General features: G+C 43.2%; 1 protein-coding gene across 1 annotated transcript in view; it reads right to left on the minus strand.

The window, feature by feature from the left end:
• Positions 1-24,878, minus strand: part of F8 (coagulation factor VIII) — a 143,601-nt gene that overhangs the window by 86,059 nt on the left and 32,664 nt on the right. The window contains exons 2-4 of the mRNA XM_030208938.1: positions 11,841-11,962; positions 7,295-7,417; positions 5,963-6,175 (exon numbers count right to left, since the gene is read on the minus strand). Coding sequence (XP_030064798.1) covers positions 5,963-6,175; positions 7,295-7,417; positions 11,841-11,962 — 458 coding nt within the window. The remainder of the gene's footprint in view (positions 1-5,962; positions 6,176-7,294; positions 7,418-11,840; positions 11,963-24,878) is intronic.

Genomic DNA, 24,878 nt, shown 5'->3' on the forward strand with positions numbered 1-24,878 from the left:
AGCCTACTCATGAATATCTTAGTTATAAATGAAATAGCTTTTTCCAACAGTAGTCATTGTTCAGTGAATTGGGTTTTATCTTGTAATCCTCCTACTTCTGATTTGTGTATGAGCAATATAGTAGCTAACAGGTTTGTATACCAACACTGAAGTACTATAATCTGTTTAATCAAGCATAAAATATAGATATCCAGGTCCTGAGATTAGAAAGCTGGGCAGGTTTCTGGTGATTCTGAGCTTAATATTCTGTACACATCTGTTCAGCTAAAATATGTAAAGGCCCTTTTACTAAAGTGAGCTTAGCATACCCTAATGTGGGACTTTCCTGCGTGCTAAACCTATTTCTAGTGCAGCCATAAAATAGGCATTTTTCTAATTGATGAATTTCTGGCTGTGCACCAATATCAGCATTAGCGCATGGCCATTAAAAAAATGAAAGCAGAGAACTTACTGCTCCCACGTTAAGTCTGTGTTATTTACTCAGGGGTCCTTTTACCAAGGTGTAGTGGCAGGGGCTGTTTTCCCTGTGCACCAGGACCCTTTTTCCTACAGCGGGTAAAAAGCCCCTTTAAAAATGGCCATGTGGTAAGGAGCACTTACCGCCACCCACTGAGGTAGCGGTAAGGGCTCCCACAGTAACGATTACCACTGAGTTAGTGCTGTGGTAAAAATTACAAAAATATTTTTTGTTGCGCCGGAAACGGCGTGTGCTCGAGGCGGAACTACTGCCGGAGGCTGTATTGGGCCGGCAGTATTTCCGGGTTGCCATGCAAGTCCATAAAGTCCAGAAAGCAGAGGCTACCTACTTCTTCACCTACACCTAACTGCAGAACTATAACCTATAAAACCATCTACACAGCAGGATTTAGCTACCTGGGCTCCAAATGATGGAACTCAATACCAAAAGTTACAAGAAGCATCACTAACTTTCAATTTAGGAAAGAAATGAAAACCTACCTTTTCAAAAAAAATTCTATAGCTAACTACATAAGTTATCATCGTCCCACCTCTAGAATCTACCTCTAGAAATCTACCTCATCAAAACTCTTCAGAAAACCACAGAAACTATCGCCCTACCTCTATCAACGTCCCACTTCTACAAACCTATCTCATCAAAACCCTTCAGATAACTACATAAACTATCATCCCATTTCCTTCAAAACAGCCCCTCAGAAAATTGTATAGACTATCGAAATTCTTTCCATGTCATAACAGCGGAATACCGATGTAACTGTAACTGTAAATTGTAAGCCACTTTGAACCGAAACTTGTTTTTGAATAACAGTGGGATACAAGAATGCATAAATAAAAATAAATAAAAGGGTCTCTCAATATATGCTAATGCCAGCACGCCAGCTGAATAGTGCTTCCATGCTCACATTACATCTCGATGTGCCCCCTCCAAAAAAAATGTAGAAAGATAAATACTGTGCACATAGGACACTTTTTACAAAGCCACGCTAGCAATTCTGGCGTGGTAAATGTGATCATTGGGCTTCGTAGCATTGCCGCATCGGAATCGCTAGCATGGCTTTGTGAAAGGAGGTGTTATGCACAGATGGCAAAACCAGTGTATCTCACATTAGGCCGTTTTTGCTGCTTTAGGTGTACGTTAGCGCATAACACAGCTTAGTAAAAGGGCCCCATATAAATATAGACCTGATCACGAAAGGCTCTATCAGAGCAGACCATCTGTATTAACGCTTTCACGTCTGTGTAATATGTAGCAAATGCAATTTCTTTAAGTGGATGATTGTAACTGATACTTATTATTTGTTTTTACCCTTTGTTTATTTAATATTTACACCCCCACTTTTATTTATTTATTTGTTGCATTTGTATCCCACATTTTCCCACCTATTTGCAGGCTCAATGTAGCTTACGTTGTACTGTAATGGCGATCGCCAATTTAAGGCCTCTTTTACTAAACTGCTTTGTCAGCATTTCCACACCAGGAATCGCTAGAGTGGTTTAGTAAAAGAGTCCTTTAATCTTTTAATCATTGATTGTTTTTTGTATTGCTTTAGTTATTTATTGATTGCTTAGCTATCTATTAGTTATTTTCATTTTTAATAATCTTAAAATTTTAGTTGCAAGTTCTTGGTTTTTTTTTTAAAGAAATACGAAATAGTATCTTTTTTTAAAAGAGGGTCTTTTTTTAGAATTGTTATGTTTTTAAGTACTTTAAGTACTTTTTGAGATCTCTTTATGCAATAAAATTATTGATGTGATTTGCTGGGAAAACACCATTTTAAATGAGACTTGCAGCGTTTTACTTTCATTTTTGATTTGCAAATTGTTAAATGCTCAGGAGACTTCTTTAAAGGTTAAAACACTGCAATGTTGTTCAATTGTGTAGTTTCCCCTTGTTTTTTAAATTGTTGCTTTTTGCAGAGAAACATAGAAACATGACGGCAGATAAGGGCCAAATGGCCCATCCTGTCTGCCCTTCCTCAGTAACCACTAACTCCTCTTTTTCCTAAGGGATTCCACATTCTTGTCCCATGCTTCCTTAAATTCTGACACAGTCTTCGTCTCCACTACCTCCACCAGGAGGCCATTCCATGCATCCACCACCCTTTCCATGAAGGAGTATTTTCTTAGGTTCCTTCTAAGCGGTTTTCCTTTCAACTTCTTTCTATGCCCTCTCATTTCAGGTTTTTCCTTCATTTGAAAAAGGCTCACCTCCTGTACATTGATGCCATTGAGGTATTGAAATGTCTCTATCATATCCCCTCTCTCCCATCTCTCTTCCAGCATATACATGTTGAGGTTCATAAGCCTGTCCCCATATGTTTTATGATTATTCAGATATGTAGAAACCCCAACTTAATATACATAGAACACTATATGGTAGAAAATTTAGATAGTGAAAATAATGTGCAGCATTAAATTATTATTGTGCTCAGTTTTGCCACACATGTGAACCAGCCATAAAATAGCTTATACCATGCCATTGGGTATCCACATCACAGCACAACCCTCCCTACCTACCTATCAATAAAATGCCTATCAATAAAATACACAACGGTACTTAGCTCATGTAGGTTGGATTCATGTTATCAAATACATGAGGTTCCCAAGGGATAAGACTGAAATACTCATGTGTTGGCAGACTTATCTTTTTTTCTTTTCTTCTATTTCATATTGTTTGTGCTCATATTTGTGTTATAAGTGTTCATAATACTTCATGTTCTCAACATGCAGCATGTTTTGCCGAGACCGGCATCATCAGGAGAATGAAAATAGTTTATGTGGTGACTCAACGGGAGGGAAGTAATCCACAGGCCCCACCCGGACAGGAGAAACATATGTTTTATGACAGAGACAGCTTACCAGTTTTGTAGCCCTCCTCAGACTGACTCCATCCTGTTTATATCTTTCTGTAGGTGCAGTCTCCAGAATTGCACACAGCACTCTAAATGGGGCCTCACCAGAGACTTATGCAGGGGCACTATCACCTCTTTTTTTTCTGCTGGTCATCCTTCTCCTTATGCACTCAAGCATCTTTCTGGCTTTGGCTGTCGCCTTTTCTACCTGTTTGGCCACCTTAAGGTAGTCAGACACAATCACTCCCAAGTCCCGCTCTTCTTTCATATACAAAAGCACTTCACCCCCAATATGGTACCGTTCCCTTGGATTCTTGTAACCCAAGTTCATGACCTTGCATTTCTTAGCATTAAATTTTAGTTGCCAGTTATCGGACCATTCTTCAAGTTTTGCCAGATCTTTCCTCATATCATCCACATCCTTCGGTGTTAAAAAGAGCCTACCCAAGGACTGATCCCTGTGGTACACCACAACATCCCTATCCTCAGAGCAAGCTCCATTTACCACTACCCCCTGTTTCCTCCCATTTAACCAGTTTCTAACCCAATCAGTCACTTTAGGTCCCATACCGATGGAACTCAGTTTATTGATCAGTCGCCTGTGCGGAACCGTGTCAAAGGCATTACTAAAATCCAGGTACACCATATCTAGCGCCCCTCCCATATCTAACTGTTCTCCCAGTCAAAGAAATCAATCAGATTCATCTAGCATGACCTGCCTCTGGTGAAGCCATGCTTCCTCGGGTCCTGCAGGCCATTTGGTTTGAGAAACCTCATGATCCTCCGCTTTAGTAGCATTTCCATTAGTTTACTCATCACAGAGGTCAGACTGACAGGTCTGTAATTCCCAACCTCCTCCTTACTTCCACTCTTGTGCAGAGGAACCATATCCACTTTGCTCCAGTTTTCCGAGAATACACCAGACTCTAGGGAAGCATTGAAGAGGTTAGACAGCAGAGCTGCCAGAACGTATCCTGGTTCCATGAGTGCCCTTGGATGTATCCCATCAGGCTCCATCACTTTGTCTACTTTTAGTTTAACTAGCTCATCATGAACACAGTCTTCTGAGAATAGGTCCAGGGCTACCACACCTCCATCCCTATTAGCGTTTATTTTCTGCAGTCCTACCCCCAGCCTTTCATTTGTGAACACAGACCAGAAGTAATTGTTAAGCAGTTCAGCTTTATTCTTATCGGATTCTTCATATTCCTCCCCCTCAACTTTGAGCCTCACGATGCTATTATGGCACTTCCGCCTGTCACTTACATATCTGAAAAACATCTGATACCCCAATTTTACCGTATCAGCTATCTTTTCCTCCATTTGCCTCTTGGTGTCCTTGACAGCAAAAATGCATTTTTAAAGGCAGAAACGCTGCATTTTAAAAAGATTTTAACTGTTTTATGCTGTTGGCACCCTCTGCTCTTAGAAACATATTTGCAGTGGCATAGGAAGGGGGGGGGGGGCGGTGGGGCGGTCCACCCCGGGTGCACGCACTGGTGGGGGTGTCGGCTCGCTGGTTCCCTGCTCTTTCTGCCCCAGAACAGGTTACTTCCTGTTCCGGGGCAGAGAAAGCAGGGAAGCAGCAGAGCCGACGCAGCTCCCAGTGACGTGCACTGGGGGCGGATCGGCCCTCCTGCCTGCCCCCCGCTGAAAGGTAGAGTGTGTTTCGGTGGGGGGGTGCGCTCCAGAGGGGGGAGGGCGCCGTGCCCTGCACTGTGGGGGGGGGGGGGGGTGCGCTGCGGCGACCTGGCCCGGGTGTCAGGCACCCTCTCTACAGCACTGCATATTTGCTTCACTTTTATTCTTTTTGGATTTTGATTTTGGGTATTTTTAATTGTTTTTTGGAAGGTGAATATACATTGTTTTAGTTTTGTGCTTCTTCTTGTTCTTAGAGGTTTTAGTTGTGCTGTATTTTTATCTGATTTTTGTGCCAAATTGCTGTTTCAGTTGGAGTTCTTATCTTTTGTGTTTTGTCTTTTAGGTGGATGTGTATATGTGCTGTCTGACTGGATATGAGTTTTGCAGTTGTCCCTCATATATAGGCATCTGGAAGCTGAAACATGTTAGGCTAATGAACAATTGAGACAAAGAGTCTGGACACATACACAATTGTTTATCACCATTTGTATCTGTATCTTTGAATTAAATTTGGTTGAGCCAACTGGTTTGCCCCCTACTTTTTTCTCATTTGGAGGTCTTTTACTAAGCAGCAGTAGCGTTTTTAGCTCAGGGTAGAAATCAGCTGGCGATAAATGCCAAGACGCTCATATTCCTATGGGTGTCTCAGCGTTTACTGCCGGCTGATTTCTACCCTGAGCTAAAAACGCTATCGCAGCTTAGTAAAAGACCTCCTTGATTTCTCTGTTGCAGTTTGGATTCTACCTCTCATTCTTAACTGATACCTTTAACCAAAAATATAACAACTTGTAAAAAGTAGGACCTTCAGCCATCTTAGTTTACATACGTTATTGAACAGAATAAGCTAACAATGTAGTAAAGTTTGAAGAGTTCTATGTAAAGAATCTCAAAAGATGTTGCAACCTGAAGAGAGTATGAAATGATACCCTATTCAACATTTGAATTGCCTTTCCCTTGCAGGTCATTGCATCTCTTTCTTTTCCATTCCCTACCTGGTTTACAGATGAGTAGAGCTCCAATCAAGCCTGTGTTAATATCCCTGACAGAATCAATGTGGGAAAAATAGGAGTATGTGAGACAAGGCGAGTCAGCTGCCATGGGGCCTTGGTTTTCCAGGATCTTCCAGACATATATGTGGTTTTTACCAGGGCCTACTACATCATCTTCCTTCTCTGTTGGGCTGGTCTTATCATCATATCCTGCACCTACAACCGGATAATGAGATGTTGAGAAAAGTAATTTACCATCAAATGATTATTTACCACAGTTTACTTTAATACAGACAAGCTGGCTACTTAGACTTTGGCCTTGTAGTTCCCAGATCAAAATGTCTGGCAGATATAAGTGTAAGGGGGTCTAGAGGTCTTTTACTAATGATGCATGAGGTCAGAGCAATAAGGACAGAGAGAAGGAGTTGGTAATAATCAAACACACCCCAATGGGAAGTGCCTGAAATTCTTGGAGATTGAATAAGAATACAAGTTTCTGGACTCTCTTTTTCTGAAGTTGTTCAGGGCTCAAAACTGGAGTCCCTGGAGCTACAAGGGAGGAAGTAGTGCTTGGGTTGCCATGAGGGTTTCAAGCAGGAATCTTGGTCAGATTCATTCTATCCAGGTTTTTTGCTCTGGGAACGATCGGGCAAATCTGGAAAGCCAGTGGAGAAATAGAAATGCACTTATGCTCTCCCTGGAATTTTGTAGGACTCCTATCTGAATCTTTAGAAGTTCTCAACCCAGGACAGGACTGCTGTCACTTTTACTAAGCTGAATCTTTTAAAGGAATCTCAAAGGAGGAATCACTGACATGAGAAGGATCTCATTCTGGTGTGCAGGGAATCTGAAGAAGGATTCAAAAGAGGGGACAGAGAGGAAACTCCCAAAGTCTAGGATGGTTCTGAGGAACACCCGACAGAAAGGCTGGGTGCCATAAGATGCAAATTAGTTTGAAAATGAATTAAAAACCACAACAAAAATGCTTTATTTTACTTTGTTTGCTTACAAATGAAACAAAACCCTCCATTTGACATTTATTTCATTTCTTTTCATTTAGAAATTTTAAAACCCCAGACAATAAAAGTGACTCACTGTCTCCCTAGTCTCCCCTTTCCCAACCTTCCCCACAACCTTGTATCCTTCCAGACCCTACTTGCTCTGTATAGGAGCTGCTGTGGTGCAGAAATTATTTCCAATTTCTCCTGCCCTGCCTGGTGCTGTTTTCAAAATGGTGCCAACTGACCATGATGCAGGCACCATTTTGGATCACTCCTGCCCTATTTACATTAACATTTACACATCACATATGCAGAAAAGCAAGTCTGATCTTACCTTCTGAGCCCTTCCCATAGGACACACCCACTGCATGCAGACTGAAAGGTCGGGAGGCCAGATTCTTAAAGTGGACAACCACTGTGTCATATGTCTCTGCCCGGATGGTGGGGCCAAGGATGCCTGAAACATCAAGACCATTCCTGAGTCAGCACTGGAAGGAAGCATCATACAATGCAAATACATAATAAATCTACACGACATGGGGTTTTTTTGCACTAGAAGAAGTATTGTTCGCTTTTCATGAGTGGCACAAATAACAGATGGCGTACATTTCTGTTGTTTGCAGCTGAAATATTGAACTGTGCAGATCCATCCACAAAACAGTGAAAACACCCTGAGATTTTTGACGTATGCTGCTTCCCTCCATTCCACCTAAGAATAAAGTTTGGAGGTGACATATACTTCTTTGGTTGAAAGTAGCAGTCCCCAGTGTGTTACAAAAGCTAAGCTACACGTGTATAGGGACAAGATAGAAGTCAGCAGGGAAAGAGGAAAAATGTTCTAGTTCTGTCAATATAAGAAAAAGCCATTGGAGGGATTTCTAGATTATTCTTTAATAAGCATTATTTTAAGGCCCTTTGACATAGACTGAAAGCTAAGGAGATCTTTTTTATAAGGCTTGTGCTGCATCTGCACAATGCAAATAGAAGATTTACTCATACAATTGCCCTATGCGTGATTTTAGAAAAGTCACTACTTACATGTGTATATACATGGCATGCACAACTTTGGGGTGTATTGTAGGCATCGCTTAGGAGGACCTGAAAATTATGCATTTATTTCCCATTTCACAACAGCAATATGTGTCTACTTTTTAAAAAATTACCTGTACTACTAATCATTTCTGCAGTGCTACTAGACATATGCAGCACTGTACACATTATATGCAGGTACTTTTTTCTGCTCCTACAGAGCTCACAATCTAAGTTTTTTTGTACTTGAGGCAACGGAGGGTTAAGTGACTTGCCCAAGGAGCTTGCAGTGGGAATTGAACCCAGGTTGCCAGGATCAAAGCCCACTCACTAACCATCAACCTGCTTCAAGTCACAAATGTGCCCCTGTGCCTTTAGGCTTTTGAGGCGTGATTGAGGAGGAAGTTCTGCTTACTTCTCTGGTATGAAATCACAAATCAGGCATTTATGTGTGTAAGGGCTGCTACTTATATATACAGAGTCCCAAGTGATGGCACTCCTGTTTTTAAATGTGTTTGTTTGTGAAATGGCTCTTTTTCCATTGTTCCTGCTGCCACTGACACATGGATTTCCCATGGCTTTATAGGGATCATTACAAAAGACTGTGTTCAGCGAATCTTTTGTAATAATTGATTTGGACATCCCTTTCCCTACCTTAGAAGACCATTGCAAACTCAGGTTTCACAAGTCAAAGTCTATAAAAACAAAAAAGTATTAGTTTGCCATGTTTACATGAAGCCTTTGCTACAAAAGGTTTTTTTTTCTTTTTTTCACAAATTATATTGGGCTATGAAAATTGCTAACTTGAATTATTAATATTGTCAACCTGAAATACTTAGGAATATTTAAGTCACTGGTACTTCAGGTTCGTAACTAACCCCTCCACCTTTTATTAATGTGAATGGGCTGTGTTGGCATTGCTGCGCAACAGCCACTAGCATAGTGTTGTAAAAAGGGGGGGGGGGGGGGGGTAAGTAAGCCCTAATCTCTGAGGGTCACATTCAATGTTAACCTCTTTTAACTGTACACTTTTATTATTATTATTATTATTAGTTGTTACATTTGTATCCAGTGCATTTTGTCTAGCAAAAAAGGTGCCGGTACTCAAATACCAGGCCACCCTTCAGGGGTGGTGTGATCATTGAGGGATTCACCCCACAATAGCCAGGACCCCTGCAACCAGTCATTGAATCTATGACAAGGCAGAATTTGTATGTAGAACCTGAGCTCTTTCATTAAACTATGAGAACCATGGGTCAAGTTTAGCAGACAGTGGAAAAGGTGCCGGTACTCAGTACCCCCAAGTACCCCCTCAAAAAAAGCCCTGTTTGTATCCAACAATGCTGTGAAGGCAAATTTAATCATACACAATGTGCAGGGTAACAAAATTTGGCAGAAGAGAGGTTGGCGGCAGGGAGGGCAAGGCCTTCTTGACCTAAAAGTCGATAATATTGCATGTTTGTTACAGGGGGCTCGGTATATACTAATTTAGATTATGAATAAGCATTATAGGCTTCCTGGCATATCTGTTACCCACTGCATGCTCCTAGTACGCTTCTTTCTACCTCTCAACATTGCAATCTTATTTTGAGTCCTTTGAGTTATTTGGAGGTTCCTGCTGACACTTTGAGGTTTTAATCCTGAGGTTTCAGATCAATTGCACCTTTTAGGGAAAATGGGTTTTTTGCAGACAGAGAGAATATGGTTTTTGCCTGGAGGGTGGAGAATGGAATGTTTTTAGTGGCATATTTGTTTGATCGAAGAGGGGCCTCTAAAAATATCCCATTCTCCGCCCATCGGGATAAAGGAGATGGAACTTCTCCCATACGAGGAAAGGCTAAAAAGCTTAGGGCTCTTCAGCTTGGAAAAGAGATGGCTGGGGGGGGGGGGGGGGGTATGATTATACGTCTATAAAATCCTGAGTGGTGTAGAACAAGTAGAACTGAATCGATTTTTCACTGTTTCAAAAAGTACAAAGACCAGGGGACACGCAATGAAATTACATGGAAATATTTTTAAAACAAAGAGGAGAAAATATTTTTTCATTCAAAGAATACTTAAGCTCTGGAACTCATTGCTGGAGGATGTGGTAACAGTGGTTAGTGTATGTGGGTTTAAAAATGTTTGAACAAGTTCCTGGAGCCTGTTATTGAGATGGACATGGGGGAAGCCATTGCCTGCCCTGGGATTGGTAGCATGGAATGTTACTACTAATTGGGTTTCTGCCAGGTACTTGTGACCTGGCTTGTCCACATTTAGAAGCAGGATACTGGGCTAGATGGACCATTGGTCTGAACAAGTATAGCTATTCTTATGTCCAATGTCTACAGTCTCATATTCAAGCATGATGGGGAGATAGATTTGCTTACTGTCAAGTCAGGCATTACATTAACTCCTTAGACCCCAATGGTATACGATGTCATTTAGGAGCTAAGCTCAAGGAGTTTTTCAATCTTTTTTGCTAGAAGGCCATAGACTGCTGCAGCAACTGGGTGGACTTCGGAATTATGCTGAGTTGAAGAGATGATGGGAGAGTGATCTGGGTTTACTTTTGGATACATGGGACATCAGTGGGAGTATTCAAGGGATTCTGAAACTAATCTCTGGGATGGATTATAGGGAATGTCACTTGAATAATATATAGGGCGTATTTTACACAAACATACATGCATAAAGCAGAGAAGTTAGACACTGCCGTCTGTATTAAATGCATGCAAAGACATAACTTTTTTCATTCTCTCTGGGAATGTCCTCCCGTCCAGATCTTTAGGAGGTGGCTAGGGGAGTTCTTAAATAATCTGATAGCTCAATCTATTAATTTAAGCACAAAGACCTCTCTGCTAGATATATTGGAAGCATATAATATCTATGGTAAGGGAAATAAACTTTTTGTTCATAAGGCCTTTCTTATGGGCATGAAGTATATTTTACACAACACTGAGGATCAGTGGACTTCCCTCAATAATGGCAATGGAGGAATAAACTCCATACACTCCTTTTCTGGGAGGCCCACTCCACGCCAAGGCAATGGAAATATTTCTTATCGATTTGGGGTTCCAGAACGAGCAGCCTAGTTTTGAGTCAATGGTGATTTGCTTTGTTGGTCTTTCCTTCTTGTTGTTGCTCTTTAGCAGGGGCTGGGGGATTGAGAGGGGGTTTATGTAGTAGATAGTTGCTATGTTTGTATATTTTTTGAGTGGCTTGATTTCAGGGATAAGGGGTTATCAGAGTTCAGACCCTTTGTTGATCTGACAGTGTAGTTTTTTGGGAGGGTTTTTTTGTGATCAAACCTAGATTTGGATTAATTGCAAGAATGGGTAGGGTTTTATTGGGGTAGGGGGTTGGGTGAGATGGGCACTATAATGCATGTTGCATGATGTATTTCAAATGTCATTTTTGGTCGGTTGTTGTTTGTAGGCTGGCTGGTCTTCCCCTTTAGTTTGGAAGAGGGAAGGGGGGATATGTAACCTTGAAAATTGTTTGGTGACTTTCTCATGTTCTGGTGCTAGTTCCTATTACACTGCTGTCTTGCGGTTTTTATTTGAAGATATGTATATTCTGTATTGCTGTCCCCACCAATAAAAGGGTTTAAAATAAAGCTGTTTCAAAACTGTGCAAGCAAACTGATTTACAGGCTTTTCAGCCTCCAGTAGCAGATGCACTAAACCATTATGCACAAGCATAGAAAGAGTTAAAAATCCAAGGAAGCCTGAATAGCCCTAAGAAAAAAATACAGAGAACCAAATGTCACTAGATATTGAAACACGTGTACTTGGAAATTCTGAGGAACATAGGCCTTCTTGCCCCAGTTCCTGAAACTACAGGCAACAATTGGTCAAGAGTAGCATTACCCATCCAGGCAGGCCCTGGCTTGGCTTGCTTGAAAGAGGCATCTGTGTATTCCACATATATGGCCTTCTTGTAACGAGTCTGGCTGCCAGAGGAGGGATTTGGTCCTTGGGATCCTTGTATTCTAAATGGGAAAAGAAAAGTGATATGAATTAATTTGACTAATTTAACTTTAGTGAGATTTATTTTGCTATAAACATGGAATCATGTGCATCAACAATCCAATATTTTTGCAGGAATGTTCGATAGAGGTGCAATCGTATCTTATTGAAATTGCTGGTATTATAGGTACAAAAAGCTGAGCTTTACTGTAAAATATCCAGCTGCTTTTAGAGTTTGCGTAGAATGGGAAGAATCCTTCATAGAACATGATGGCAGATAATAATCCCAAAGGCCATAAAGTGTGCTTATCAATCTTTTTGTGACCAAATAAAGGGGCCCTTTTACTAAGTGGTGGTAAGCACTACCATGTGGTTCCTATGCATCAAAATGCAGTACCCCCCCCCCCCCCCCGAGCATGGATTTCCCTGCACACTGAGGTCACTTTTAGCATGGCTTTAAAATGGAAGCATTTCCATTTTTCTATTAATGACCAGGCATTAATTTACAAATTAACACATGGCCAATAGTCGTGAGCCCTTTCCGACACTTGTTTAGTAAGCAGAAAGGGCTCACGTGTTAACCATGCACTAATCAGTCTGCATGCGGCCTGAGTGCTCCATCTTGACTCCACCCCCAGCTTTAACTGGATAGTGCTGCAGCAGCCTGGGCTGATATTCAGTGGCCCTATGCAGTTAAGTGCTGCTGAATATTAGTGGCAGAGCCAGCCAGCAGGAGTTAACTAGCATTTCCTACCTTGTTACATGCTTTTAAATATCTATCCTGGCATTTCCATTGACTCCTATCTGTCTCTTGTTCCTATATAATCATGCTCAAGCCTTTCCTGAAGGCATACCTAGCTAGTTGGGTTTTCAAGGTTACTATAAGGAATATGCATGAGATAAATTTGCTTGCATTGAAGAACAGTTGTATTTAAGTGTAATACCCCATTAAAATGGGTATTATTAAAAGCTGAAACATACAAGAACTGTCCCGAAGTTTCTGGGAGAATGGAGGTGTATTTGTGAGTGGATGGAGATCCAGCCCAGGGGGTGTGTTTGAAGTGTAAGTTGTAGAAAGAAATTGTTATGAGATGGTGAATGACATTGGGGGAGGTGTCAAGGGAAGTGACAAATATGGATGTTGCATTGTATGCGGGTACTTTGGTTGCTTGTACCTCCGCCGGGACCCTTGGAGGAGAGGGGGGGTCCTGGATAGGCAGAATAAACCAAGGCTGAGAAGGAGTGAGGTGCTCCTGGTAGGTAAGAAGAGCCCAGCTTGGAAGCAATAACCCGAGCAAAGGAAGCCTGCTCAATTTCAGGGAGCTGCTCTGAGAAGTGCATCGCTGGAAGGAAGGATGGCCAAAAGGCTCTGTGCCAGAAAGAGAACCAGATTGTGACCAGAAGTATCAGGAGCAGCCTTGGATTATTACTAGCCCAAAGGGATGGGTAAAGGACAGCAGATCACAACGTCTGGGCAGAGAGGAGTAGACAGATGTCGAATCTTACTGCAGAACGAACAAAGATGGATATTTCGATTGAATGCTTCTGTCCCAGCTGGACTTAATTCTAAGGTCGAATGGATCCATTTTTTGTAAGTGAGATAGAGAGAAAGTGAAATGACAGTAATTATTTGCCGTTCTCTTAGAAGGTTTACGGCCCCTAGTTCTTAGAAGATATACGGCCTTTCCCCTGAAGAACAGGGATTGGTCGAGATGTGGACAGCGGATGACATCACAATTTCTTTATAAGAATAGCCCTGTTTCTGGGATGGGTGTCTCCTATGCTTCCATTGGCTTTACTGAACGGGTGTAAGAACACTTCTGATGCGTGGAAAGGATGTAAATAAAGAAGGATGGAGAAGCACTATGATTAATACTCCTGTGTTCCTGTTATAGATCCCTGCTGGCCTGTGATCCTGAAGCAGAAGCGAAATGCTGGCTATCGTCGATCACACCCGGGGCCTTGGGAAGAACACGGAGACCAGTTAAACTAAGCTAAGTTCTTCTACTCTAACTAAATTTATGCCTAGTGAGCAGCTTAGTTATTCTTTAGAGGTTTTTGCCAATGATGAGTGAGTCCCGCTCATGTAAGACAGCATAAAGGTCTGGGAGCCTCTCAAGGATTTTCCTCTACTAACACAGTGTGTATTCATTGTCTAAGAGTACCCCATTAATTGGTTGTGCCTAAAGGACAGGTGGAGCAGTAAATATGTAAATACTTTGGGCTTGCTAAGTGGATCTAGTTGTAAAAATGGTTGAGGTTGTAATACACAATCTTGAATGGACAGGAGAAGTTCTGAAACAAATTGAATACTGTACAGACAGAGTTATAAAATGGTTTATGTGTTGGTTGCAGAAAGTTCAATAAAGTTGAATTTGCATAAAACCAAATCATCAGAGTACAGTGTGATCTTTGGAGCAGGAGTGAAGATGCTTGCTCCCTGGACTGGCAAAGTACCATTGAGAAGCCCCACTTAATTCCCTGTTGCTCTCTGGATTTCTATTCTGGCCCTGTCCCACGCCCAAGCTCGGATGGGGGAAGTTGCGACTGCAAGAGTTTGGAGAGAGACTTGAAAGAGAAGACTGTATCCCTGTGGCCCAGGTCTTCTGGGGGTGTCCAAACCCCAGAAGGGAACTGAACTAGTGGTGGCAAGACCCAGGTTACACAAATGTAGCTCATGAATATTAATTGTGGTAATCCTGAAAATCCAACTGACTAGGTGTGTCTCTAGGAGATGGTCAGAACACTGAAATCCTCTTCTCCCATGCCTACCGGTATCACAGCATCTTATATTAGATGAAACACTTATACCCCACAAAGTTCCATACAGCTAACAATTAAAAAAAAAAAAGATGGGCATTCCCGGAGAGCTACAAATTCTAAATTTAACAAAAAAAGTATAACATTATTTATGAAATAACTGAAAAAAGGTGTATTTTAAGAGCTTTCCTAAAACTCTTGAACTGAGTTATTAGTCTAACATGCAAGGGAAGAGCATTCCACCATTTTGTGCACTGGAATGAGAAAAACCCATTAAAAATAGTACTATAATTTACACACTTAGAACCTGGATATTGTAGTAGTGGTGGGAGTCTGTCCAATAGAACATGCGTGGGATATACATAAAGGAATCCTGTGCAGAAGGAATGGATCCTCAGGAGCTTAGCCGAAATTGGGTGGCGGAGCCGGTGGGGGGAAGAGGGGTTGGTGGTTGGGAGGCGAGGATAGTGGTGGGCAGACTTATACGGTCTGTGCCAGAGCTAGTGGTGGGAGGCGGGACTGGTGGTTGGGAGACGGGGAATAGTGCTGGGCAGACTTATATGGTCTGTGCCCTGAAAAAGACAGGTACAAATCAAGGTAAGGTATACACATATGAGTTTATCTTGTTGGGCAGACTGGATGGACCGTGCAGGTCTTTTTCTGCCGTCATCTACTATGTTACTATGTTACAAGATCTGACAAGTATTCTGGTGCCAACCCATAAAAAATAAGAAAGGACATAGTACACATTTTAAATACAACCCAAGTCCTAATTAGCAACCAGTGAAGCCTCTGTAATAACAGAGAAGCTGGCTCGAATTTAGATGAAAAGCAGCTAGCAATGTACAACACAGCTTTGCACATAGACAGTCTAACGTCATGGATTCGTGACTAACCAGACCTCTGTCTTGAAAGTGAATCAGCAAGCAACTCAAATTAGCATTCCCACAGACTGCTGATGAACCATAAATAAGTCTGGCCACAGTATTCTGAAACCTCTGAAGCTTTTTTTAGCAATCCTTCAGAGAGACCCACAAATATAATATTGCAACAGTCCATCTGAAGCAGAACCAAAGACCGTGCCAAAAGTCTAAAAGCATTAAGGTTCAGATTTGATCTTATTCTTCTCGATTTTTTTCATAGTGTAATAGCCTTTCCTTATGACTTGATTTACATGTGGTTCAAATGACAGGCATTCATCAAAGACTACCCCCAAGATCTTCAGCTGTTTCTCTAGCTGAAATGTTATATCATTAACTACTAAAGTTGTTTTCCTAAAAGGTTTACGGGAATTACCTAACCCCCCTGTTCACTTTGAATGGACTGTGTCGGCATTGCCACGCGGCAGCCGCTAATGCGGCCTAGTAAACAGGGAGGTAAAGCTATAAATTTTGTTTCAGCATTGCTTAGCTTTAACTTAAATGCTGAAGTCCACTCATTTAAAATTCTGAACCCACTTTCTATTTTTTGAGCAATTTCAGATAGAGAATTAATAAACGAGATAGTCATCATGACATCATCAGCATAAATGTAGGCTCAAAAGCCAGCTTTAAGAAGTGCAATTGCTGTGACATCAAGATGTTAAATAAGATGGGGGAAGGGGGGACTCCTGTGGAACCCCACATTCCGAGGCTCATGAAAAAGAAAAATAGTTTGCTTTTTTGACTTGATAGGATCAATGTTTAAGAAATCTCTTTATCCATTGGAAGACTACTTCACTTATCCCATAAAAATCCAGTAAAGACAACATAATCTCGTGATCCACCAAGTCAAATGTGGCTGATATATCAAATTGCATAATTAAGATCCTACTACCCTTATTTATATCACATCTAGTGTTACTATTATGAAGTCACTACAGTTTCAATACTAAAAGATCTTCTAAAGCCCGATTGAGAATTTGAGAGGGAGTGTGATTCAAGATACTCTGTCAGTTGTTTTGCCACTGTGGAGGGACATTTTCGATATGACGTCTAAGTCCGACTTTGGACGTTTTGCAAAAAACATCCAAAATCCAAATAGGTCATTTTCAAAAAAGAAAAACGTCTATCGTTTGTTTTTGAAAATACTGTTTCAAACAACGTTTTGTGATTTGGATGTTTTGTTTTTTGGTCCAATTAACAAAAAAAAAAAAAAACGTCCAAGTGCAACACACAAAATCAAGCCATTGGGATGTAGGAGGAGCCAGCATTTTTAGTAGACTGGTTCCCCTGACATCCCAGGACAGCAATAGGGCACCCTAGGGGCACTGCAGTAGACTTCATAAAATGCTCCCAGGCACACATCTCACCATTGCACCTTGTGTGCTGAGCCCCCCAAAACCATGGGCATAGTTTGGGGGGGTGAGGGGGACATTGCCCCCCAAACGCAGGGCCGGCACAATGCTGCAGGCAGCTCTGAGTCCCTCCTTCCCGCCCTCTGCTCCCCGACAGCCCTCCTCTTTGTTTCTTCCTGCCCCACCCCGTGTTTAAAGACTTTTTATTTTCAGTTGTAGCGATGGCAGTGAAGAAAACAGCACAGCAAGCGGGTTTGCCTCCAGCCTTTCCCTTCCCTCACAGATAGTGTCCCGCCTTCCTATGATGACATATTTCCTGTTTCCGTGAGGGCGGGACACTGTCTGTGAGGGAAGGAAAAGGCTGGAGGTGAGCCCGCTGTGCTGTTTTCTTCATTGTCATCGCTGCACGCATAAGGACACAGGAGGATGGTGGACATTTTGAGTGAAAAAATATCAAATGGAAAGAAGACACTGCATAAAACAGAAGACACTGGGACCAAAGTGAATAGAAAAACTAAATGATCACACAACAAATGTAGAAAAAAGTATTTTATTCAGAAGTTATTAATTGGAATATGTCAGCTTTTGGAAATATGCATCTGTGATATTTTGCATGTAAGTTTCAATTTTTCTAGTATTGCTGCATGCCGATTCTGACTTCTTGAGGTAACTTTCCAGTTGGCTTTTAAATTGTAAGCTCTTTAAGCAGGGACTGTCCCTCTATGTTAAATTGTACAGCACTGCGTAACCCTAGTAGCACTTTAGAAATGTTAAGTAGTAGTAGTAGTAGTTCTTGACTTACCTGCTCTCCAGCTTCTCCCTGCTCGTTCCTGTCCATCTGCACCAGTATGCTCCAGCCCGCCTGCTAGCTTGTCAGCCATTGATTTACTTGCCTGCCTGCTAACTTGTCAGCCATTGACTTACCTGCCATTACATTGACTTACCTGCTCCCCAGCTTCTCACTGCCTCTCCCTGCTCGTTCCTGTCTATCTGCACCAGCTTGTTCTAGCCCGCCTGCTAGCTTGGCAGCCACTGCCTCACTTGCCTGCTTGCTAACTTGTCAGCCATTGACTTACCTGCTCTCCAGTCCATCAATCCCTCCAATTCCAAGCCTCCAATTCAGCTTTTCCGCTCTATCTATCTGCTTCTCACCTCAGTCACTACACATACACCTGTTACACCGCAATCACTACTTATGGCCCCTATCCACATTCTATTCCTTGCCCTGTCCCTTCCTAATCTTTTTCCCCTCCCCCCACCGCTGTCTACCGCTGGAACTCATTGCCCACCCATGTCCCCTCCTGTCCTGCTCGCTACCGCAATACCCTATTCACCCCCGTCCCTCACCACTTCACCATCTCTCTTGTCCCCCTCCTCCTTCCTAGCTCTTAACCTTCAACACTTCCTTCCTGCCATTAACCCATCTCCATTCCTCCTAAGTGCACCCCGTCTTCGTCGCCTTCGTCGCCCGACCTCCCCCACCCTCCTCCGCACTCTCTTGCTCCTCCTCCTGCTATCCGCGGGAGACATTAATCCTAATCCAGGCCCCCCTCACCTGTCCTCCTTCTAGCCATGCAAACAATTCCGTGATGTCTCCAATCTCATTTCTATTCCCCTCCTCCCCCCCTCTTCCCTCCCCTTCTCATGTGCCTTGTGGAATGCCCACTCGGTCTGCAACAAATTGCCCTTCACCCACGATCTCTTCATCTCTCGTTCCCTTCAACTGCTCGCCCTAACTGAAACCTGGCTCTCCCCTGACGACTCTGCCTCAGTCGCAGCCCTTTGTCATGGAGGTTATTTCTTCTCCCACACTCCCCACCCAGCTGGCCGTGGTGGAGGCGTCGGGCTACTACTCTCGCCCTCCTGTAGTTTCCAATCCCTCCTCCTACCGCAGTCTCACTGCTTCTCATCCTTTGAAGCACACTCCATCCGACTATTCTACCCATTGCCACTCAGAGTGGCAGTCATTTACCGCCCCCCTAATAAATCCCTCTCTTCCTTCCTCACCGACTTCGATGCCTGGCTTTCCGTTTTTCTAGAACCCTCATCTCCGTCCCTCATTCTCGGAGACTTTAACATACATGTTGATGACCAATCCGACCCTCACGCTTCTCAGTTCCTCACTCTAACATCCTCCTTCAACCTCCAGCTATGCTCCACCTCCCCTACTCACCGAGACGGCCACTGTCTCGACCTCGTCCTCTCCTCCTCCGGCTCTACCTCTAATTTCCATGCTTCAGCTCTTCCTCTCTCCGATCATCACCTAATCACCTTCACACTTCTTCACCCCCCCCCCTCAGCCCCGTCCAACTTTAACCACTACCTCCAGGAATCTCCAGGCTATTGACCCTCCCACCCTAGCCTCTAGTATTTATAATCTCCTCCCCTCCATAATGTACTCCGAGTCTGTCGACAAGGCTGTCTCCACTTACAATGCCACTCTCTCCTCTGCTCTGGACACTCTCGCACCATCCACCTCCCATCCCACAAAGCGTGCTAATCCCCAGCCCTGGCTGACCCCTTGCATCCGCTACCTTCGCTCCTGCGCCCGATCTGCTGAACGCCTCTGGAGGAAATCTCGCACCCATTCAGACTTCCTTCACTACAGATTCATGCTATCCTCCTTCCACTCCTCCCTATTCCTTGCCAAACAGGACTATTACACCCAATTGACCAACTCTCTCAGCTCCAACCCCCTTCGTCTCTTCGCCACCCTTAACTCCCTCCTCAAAGTGCCCTCTGCTCCCACCCACCCCCCTCGCTCTCTCCTCAATCACTAGCTGATTACTTCCACGACAAGGTGCAAAAGATCAACCTTGAGTTCACTACCAAGTCATCTCCTCTTCACCCTTCAACCCTCGCCCTCAACCAACCAACCCAGGCCTCTTTCTCCTCCTTTCCTGTCATCACCGAGGAGGAAACTGCTCGCCTTCTTTTCTCCTCGAAATGCACCACCTGCTCTTCTGATCCCATCCCCACCAACTTACTTAACATCATCTCTCATACTGTCACCCCCTCCATCTGTCATATCCTCAACCTCTCTCTCTCTACCGCAAGTGTCCCTGACACCTTCAAGCACGCCGAAGTCACACCTCTCCTCAAAAAACCATCACTTGACCCTACCTGTCCCTCCAACTACCGCCCCATCTCCCTCCTACCCTTCCTCTCCAAAATACTTGAGCGTGCCGTTCACAGCCGCTGCCTTGATTTTCTCTCCTCTCATGCCATCCTCGATCCACTTCAATCCGGTTTTCGCCCTCTACACTCGACAGAAACAGCACTCTCTAAAGTCTGTAATGACCTGTTCCTTGCCAAATCCAGAGGCCACTACTCCATCCTCATCCTCCTCGATCTATCCGCCGCTTTTGACATTGTCAATCATGACTTACTTCTTGCCACATTGTCCTCATTTGGGTTCCGGGGCTCTGTCCTCTCCTGGTTCTCCTCCTATCTCTCCCACCGCACCTTCAGAGTTCAGTCTCATGGATCTTCCTCCACCCTCATCCCCCTATCTGTTGGTGTTCCCCAGGGAACTGTCCTTGGACCCCTTCTCTTCTCAATCTACACCTCCTCCCTGGGCTCCCTGATCTCATCTCATGGTTTCCAGTATCATCTCTATGCTGATGACACCCAGCTGTATCTCTCCACACCAGACATCACCGCGGAGACCCAGGCAAAGGTATCAGCCTGCTTATCCGACATTGCTGCCTGGATGTCCAACCGCCACCTGAAACTGAACATGTCCAAGACCGAGCTCATCTTCTTTCCACCAAAACCCACTTCTCCTCTTCCTCCACTTTCTATCTCAGTCGATAACACCCTCATCCTCCCCGTCTCATTTGCCTGCAACCTCGGAGTCATCTTTGACTCCTCCCTCTCCTTCTCTGCGCATATCCAGCAGATAGCCAAGACCTGTCGCTTCTTCCTCTTTAACATCAGCAAAATTCGCCCTTTCCTCGCTGAACACACCACCCGAACTCTCGTCCATGCTCTCATTACCTCTCGCCTTGACTACTGCAACTTACTCCTCACCGGCCTCCCACTTAGTCATCTATCCCCCCTTCAATCTGTTCAAAACTCTGCCGCACGTCTTATATTCTGCCAGAACCGATATACTCATAGCACCCCTCTCCTCAGGTCACTTCACTGGCTTCCAATCAGATACCGCATTCAATTCAAGCTCCTCCTTCTTACCTACAAATGCACTCAGTCTGCCGCCCCTCATTACCTTTCTACCCTCATTTCCCCTTACGTTCCCGCCCGAAACCTCCATTCACAGGACAAATCCCTCCTCTCTGTACCCTTCTCCACCACCGCCAACTCCAGGCTCCGCTCATTCTGCCTCGCCTCACCCTATGCTTGGAACAACCTTCCTGAGCCCATACGCCAAGCCCCCTCCCTGCCCATCTTCAAGTCTCTGCTTAAAACCCACCTCTTCATTGCTTCGTTCGGCACCTAACTCTTACCGTTCAGTAAATCCAGACTGCCCCAATTTGACCGTTCACTTGGAAAGCGAATAGAATGTTGGGTGTTATTAGGAAGGGTATGTAGTTCAGGTGTGCGGATGTTATAATGCCGTTGTATCGCTCCATGGTGCGACCGCACCTGGAGTATTGTGTTCAGTACTGGTCTCCGTATCTCAAAAAAGATATAGTAGAATTGGAAAAGGTACAGCGAAGGGCGACGAAAATGATAGTGGGGATGGGACGACTTTCCTATGAAGAGAGGCTGAGAAGGCTAGGGCTTTTCAGCTTGGAGAAGAGACGGCTGAGGGGAGATATGATAGAAGTGTATAAAATAATGAGTGGAATGGATCGGGTGGATGTGAAGCGACTGTTCACGCTATCCAAAAATACTAGGACTAGAGGGCATGAGTTGAAGCTACAGTGTGGTAAATTTAAAACGAATCGGAGAAAATTTTTCTTCACCCAACGTGTAATTAGACTCTGGAATTCGTTGCCGGAGAACGTGGTACGGGCGGTTAGCTTGACGGAGTTTAAAAAGGGGTTAGATAGATTCCTAAAGGACAAGTCCATAGACCGCTATTAAATGGACTTGGAAAAATTCCGCATTTTTAGGTATAACTTGTCTGGAATGTTTTTACGTTTAGGGAGCGTGCCAGGTGCCCTTGACCTGGATTGGCCACTGTCGGTGACAGGATGCTGGGCTAGATGGACCTTTGGTCTTTCCCAGTATGGCACTACTTATGTACTTATGTACTTATGTACTTATGTCTACTAGATTGTAAGCTCTTTTGAGCAGGGACTGTCCCTCTATGTAATTGTACAGCGCTGCGTAACCCTAGTAGCGCTTTAGAAATGTTAAGTAGTAGTAGTAGTAGTAGTAGTTCAGTATTTTGCCTTCATATTTTTTTATTTCTAGTTCCTTGTGTCATACCTGTTGTGTCATGTGTTTTTCATGTGTGATCAAGATGCAGTATTCTGCTAGTGTGTAGTATTTGCAGCCCTTTGTGTTTTGTTTTTTTCACTACGTAGTGTACTGGTGTTTTAGAGCCTGGTGTAATTACAGTGCTGCCTTTCCACACATAAGGTTGTAGCTCATCCTGTCCTTGGAATTAGTGCTGTTATGGTTTGGTAAGGTTATGAGTGTGTTTTTGCATAGTTCGTGTATAGTGTTTTGCAGTGGCGAGATTGTGTGTTGGCCTTACTGAGGTGGCACCAAAACATCAGAAAGGGTTTTAGAGCCTAAATCATGACACACTACCTCTTGAAGGATATACAGATCTTTTCAAGAAGGCATACAATAAACATCCATCTTAAATACTAAATAATAACACTATACATGACCTATACAAAACCGAATCTTTTCACATAACTAAGGACCAAGCAATACCACTTTAACCTTATGTCGAATAGGGTCTCTCTATAGTCGATGACCTAATGTATGTTACAATCCAATTTATTACTCAGAAACCTTCATGTAATACCTTAATGTATTCTTCTTAACCATGTCTGTATGCACATGGTATATATATATACCATGATCTATTCCATCTATGTTATGTTCCATGTATGTTCCATTGTATACTTCTTACCATGTATGTTCGCACATTAATGCAAGACCATTTGTAATTCTGCTACCCGGAAATGGCATCCGCCATTACGGCAAATGTAAGCCACATTGAGCCTGCAACTCGGTGGGAAAATGTGGGATAAAAATGCTAAAAATAAATAAATAAATACATATAGAGCTTATGCATTTCTAAGGTCTACACTGGCATGGTATGGGAAAGGGGGTGGGGAAATACTACTGGAGAGGAAGAGGGAGTGCTGGGTAAGGAGGACAGAAGGAAGGAAGGAAGGAAGGAAGGAAGGAAGGAAGGAAGGAAGGAAGAAAGAGCTGGCTTTTTTGGGAATAACCATAATGTATATGTATGTACCTTTTAGTAACCACCATCTGCTTTTCTACTATTTCAATTAGCATTTATTGTCTAAATTTTAACAGTTCTCACTTTATACAGTAATCCTCATGTAAACATAATATACTAATTAACCTCACCATTCAATCATATCACTCATACATACTTTCTAGCTTATACATTCACTTAGACTTCCTTTATGTTTTACATACAAAATTTTACATACAAAACATATTCATTATGGTTATTCCAGAAGCGGAGCCAGGTTGACGGCGCGAGGGGAGCAAGAGCGGACTTCCGCTGGCGCACATTTTCAGTGCAACACGATGAAAAAAATAGGCGCCGGTGCCAGAAGAACTCCGTTGTGCCCCACTTAGCTACGCCACTGAGTTATTCCCAAAAAAGCCAGCTCTTTCTCCCTTCCTTCCTTCCTCCATATTAGCATATTCTATGCAAATGAATATGCTAATATGCCCTGCCCCATCCTTTGTCCCCCCCCCAAATGAAACAGTCAAACTATGCCCATGCCCAAAACCAACCCAAAACCCATTACCCCCATCTGTACACCACTACCATAGCCCTTACAGGTGAAGGGAGCACCTATTTGTGGTTACAGTGGATTTCTGGTGAGTTTTGGAGGGCTCACAGTTTCCTCCACAAGTGTAACAGGTAGGGGGAGGTAGGAACATGGGTCCACTCAGCACTAGACTACTCCAGGGACCTGCATGCTGTTTTAATGGACCTGAGTATAACATCTGAGGCTGGCATAGAGGTTGGTAAGTAATTTTTTTTCATCACATTTTTGGGGGGTGGGAGGGGATTAGTGACCACTCGGTGAATAAGGGGAGGTCATTCCTGATTTCCTCCAGTGGTCATCTGGTTATTTAGGGCACCTTTTTGTGCCTTATTCGTAATAAAAACAGGTCTAGCACAAAATGTCTAAGTTTTAGTCCTGGACGGTTTTGTCTTGTTCCATTATGGCCGAAAAACGTCTAAGTCTTAGGAACGCCCAAGTTCCGCCCTGAACACACCCCTGGCACTCCCCCTTGAGATTTGGATGCACTTCTGGCAGACTTCAGAGAAAAACATCTAAAAATATGTTTCGACAATGCTGATTTGGATGTTTTTGTGAGAAAAATGTCCAAAAGCAGACTTATACTACTTTTTGAATGTTTTTCTGTTTTGAAAATGAGCACGATAGACAATTTAGTTCATATAGGTACAGATGCAATTGGACAATAATTAGAAATAACAGACAATGGAAGCTGTGAATGTTTTGGAATTGGTGCGAGTTGACCTTTACCGATCATGCTATCAAACAGACCTTTAGTAAAAATATTTTCTAGACATACTTACAGATATTTAAAGAATACTGGAACAGGATTTTTCAAGAAAACATTAGGGAAATTATCCAATGCGCAGAAAGAGGACAAAAGCATCCCTAAATATCTATCCTTCCAGAAAAGTCCCCTTACTCTTTGTATTAGGGAAAGTACATATTTAGAAAACTTAATGCAATAGTCCC

This window comes from Microcaecilia unicolor, chromosome 7 (assembly GCF_901765095.1).
Source record: "Microcaecilia unicolor chromosome 7, aMicUni1.1, whole genome shotgun sequence".
NCBI classification, from domain to species: domain Eukaryota; kingdom Metazoa; phylum Chordata; class Amphibia; order Gymnophiona; family Siphonopidae; genus Microcaecilia; species Microcaecilia unicolor.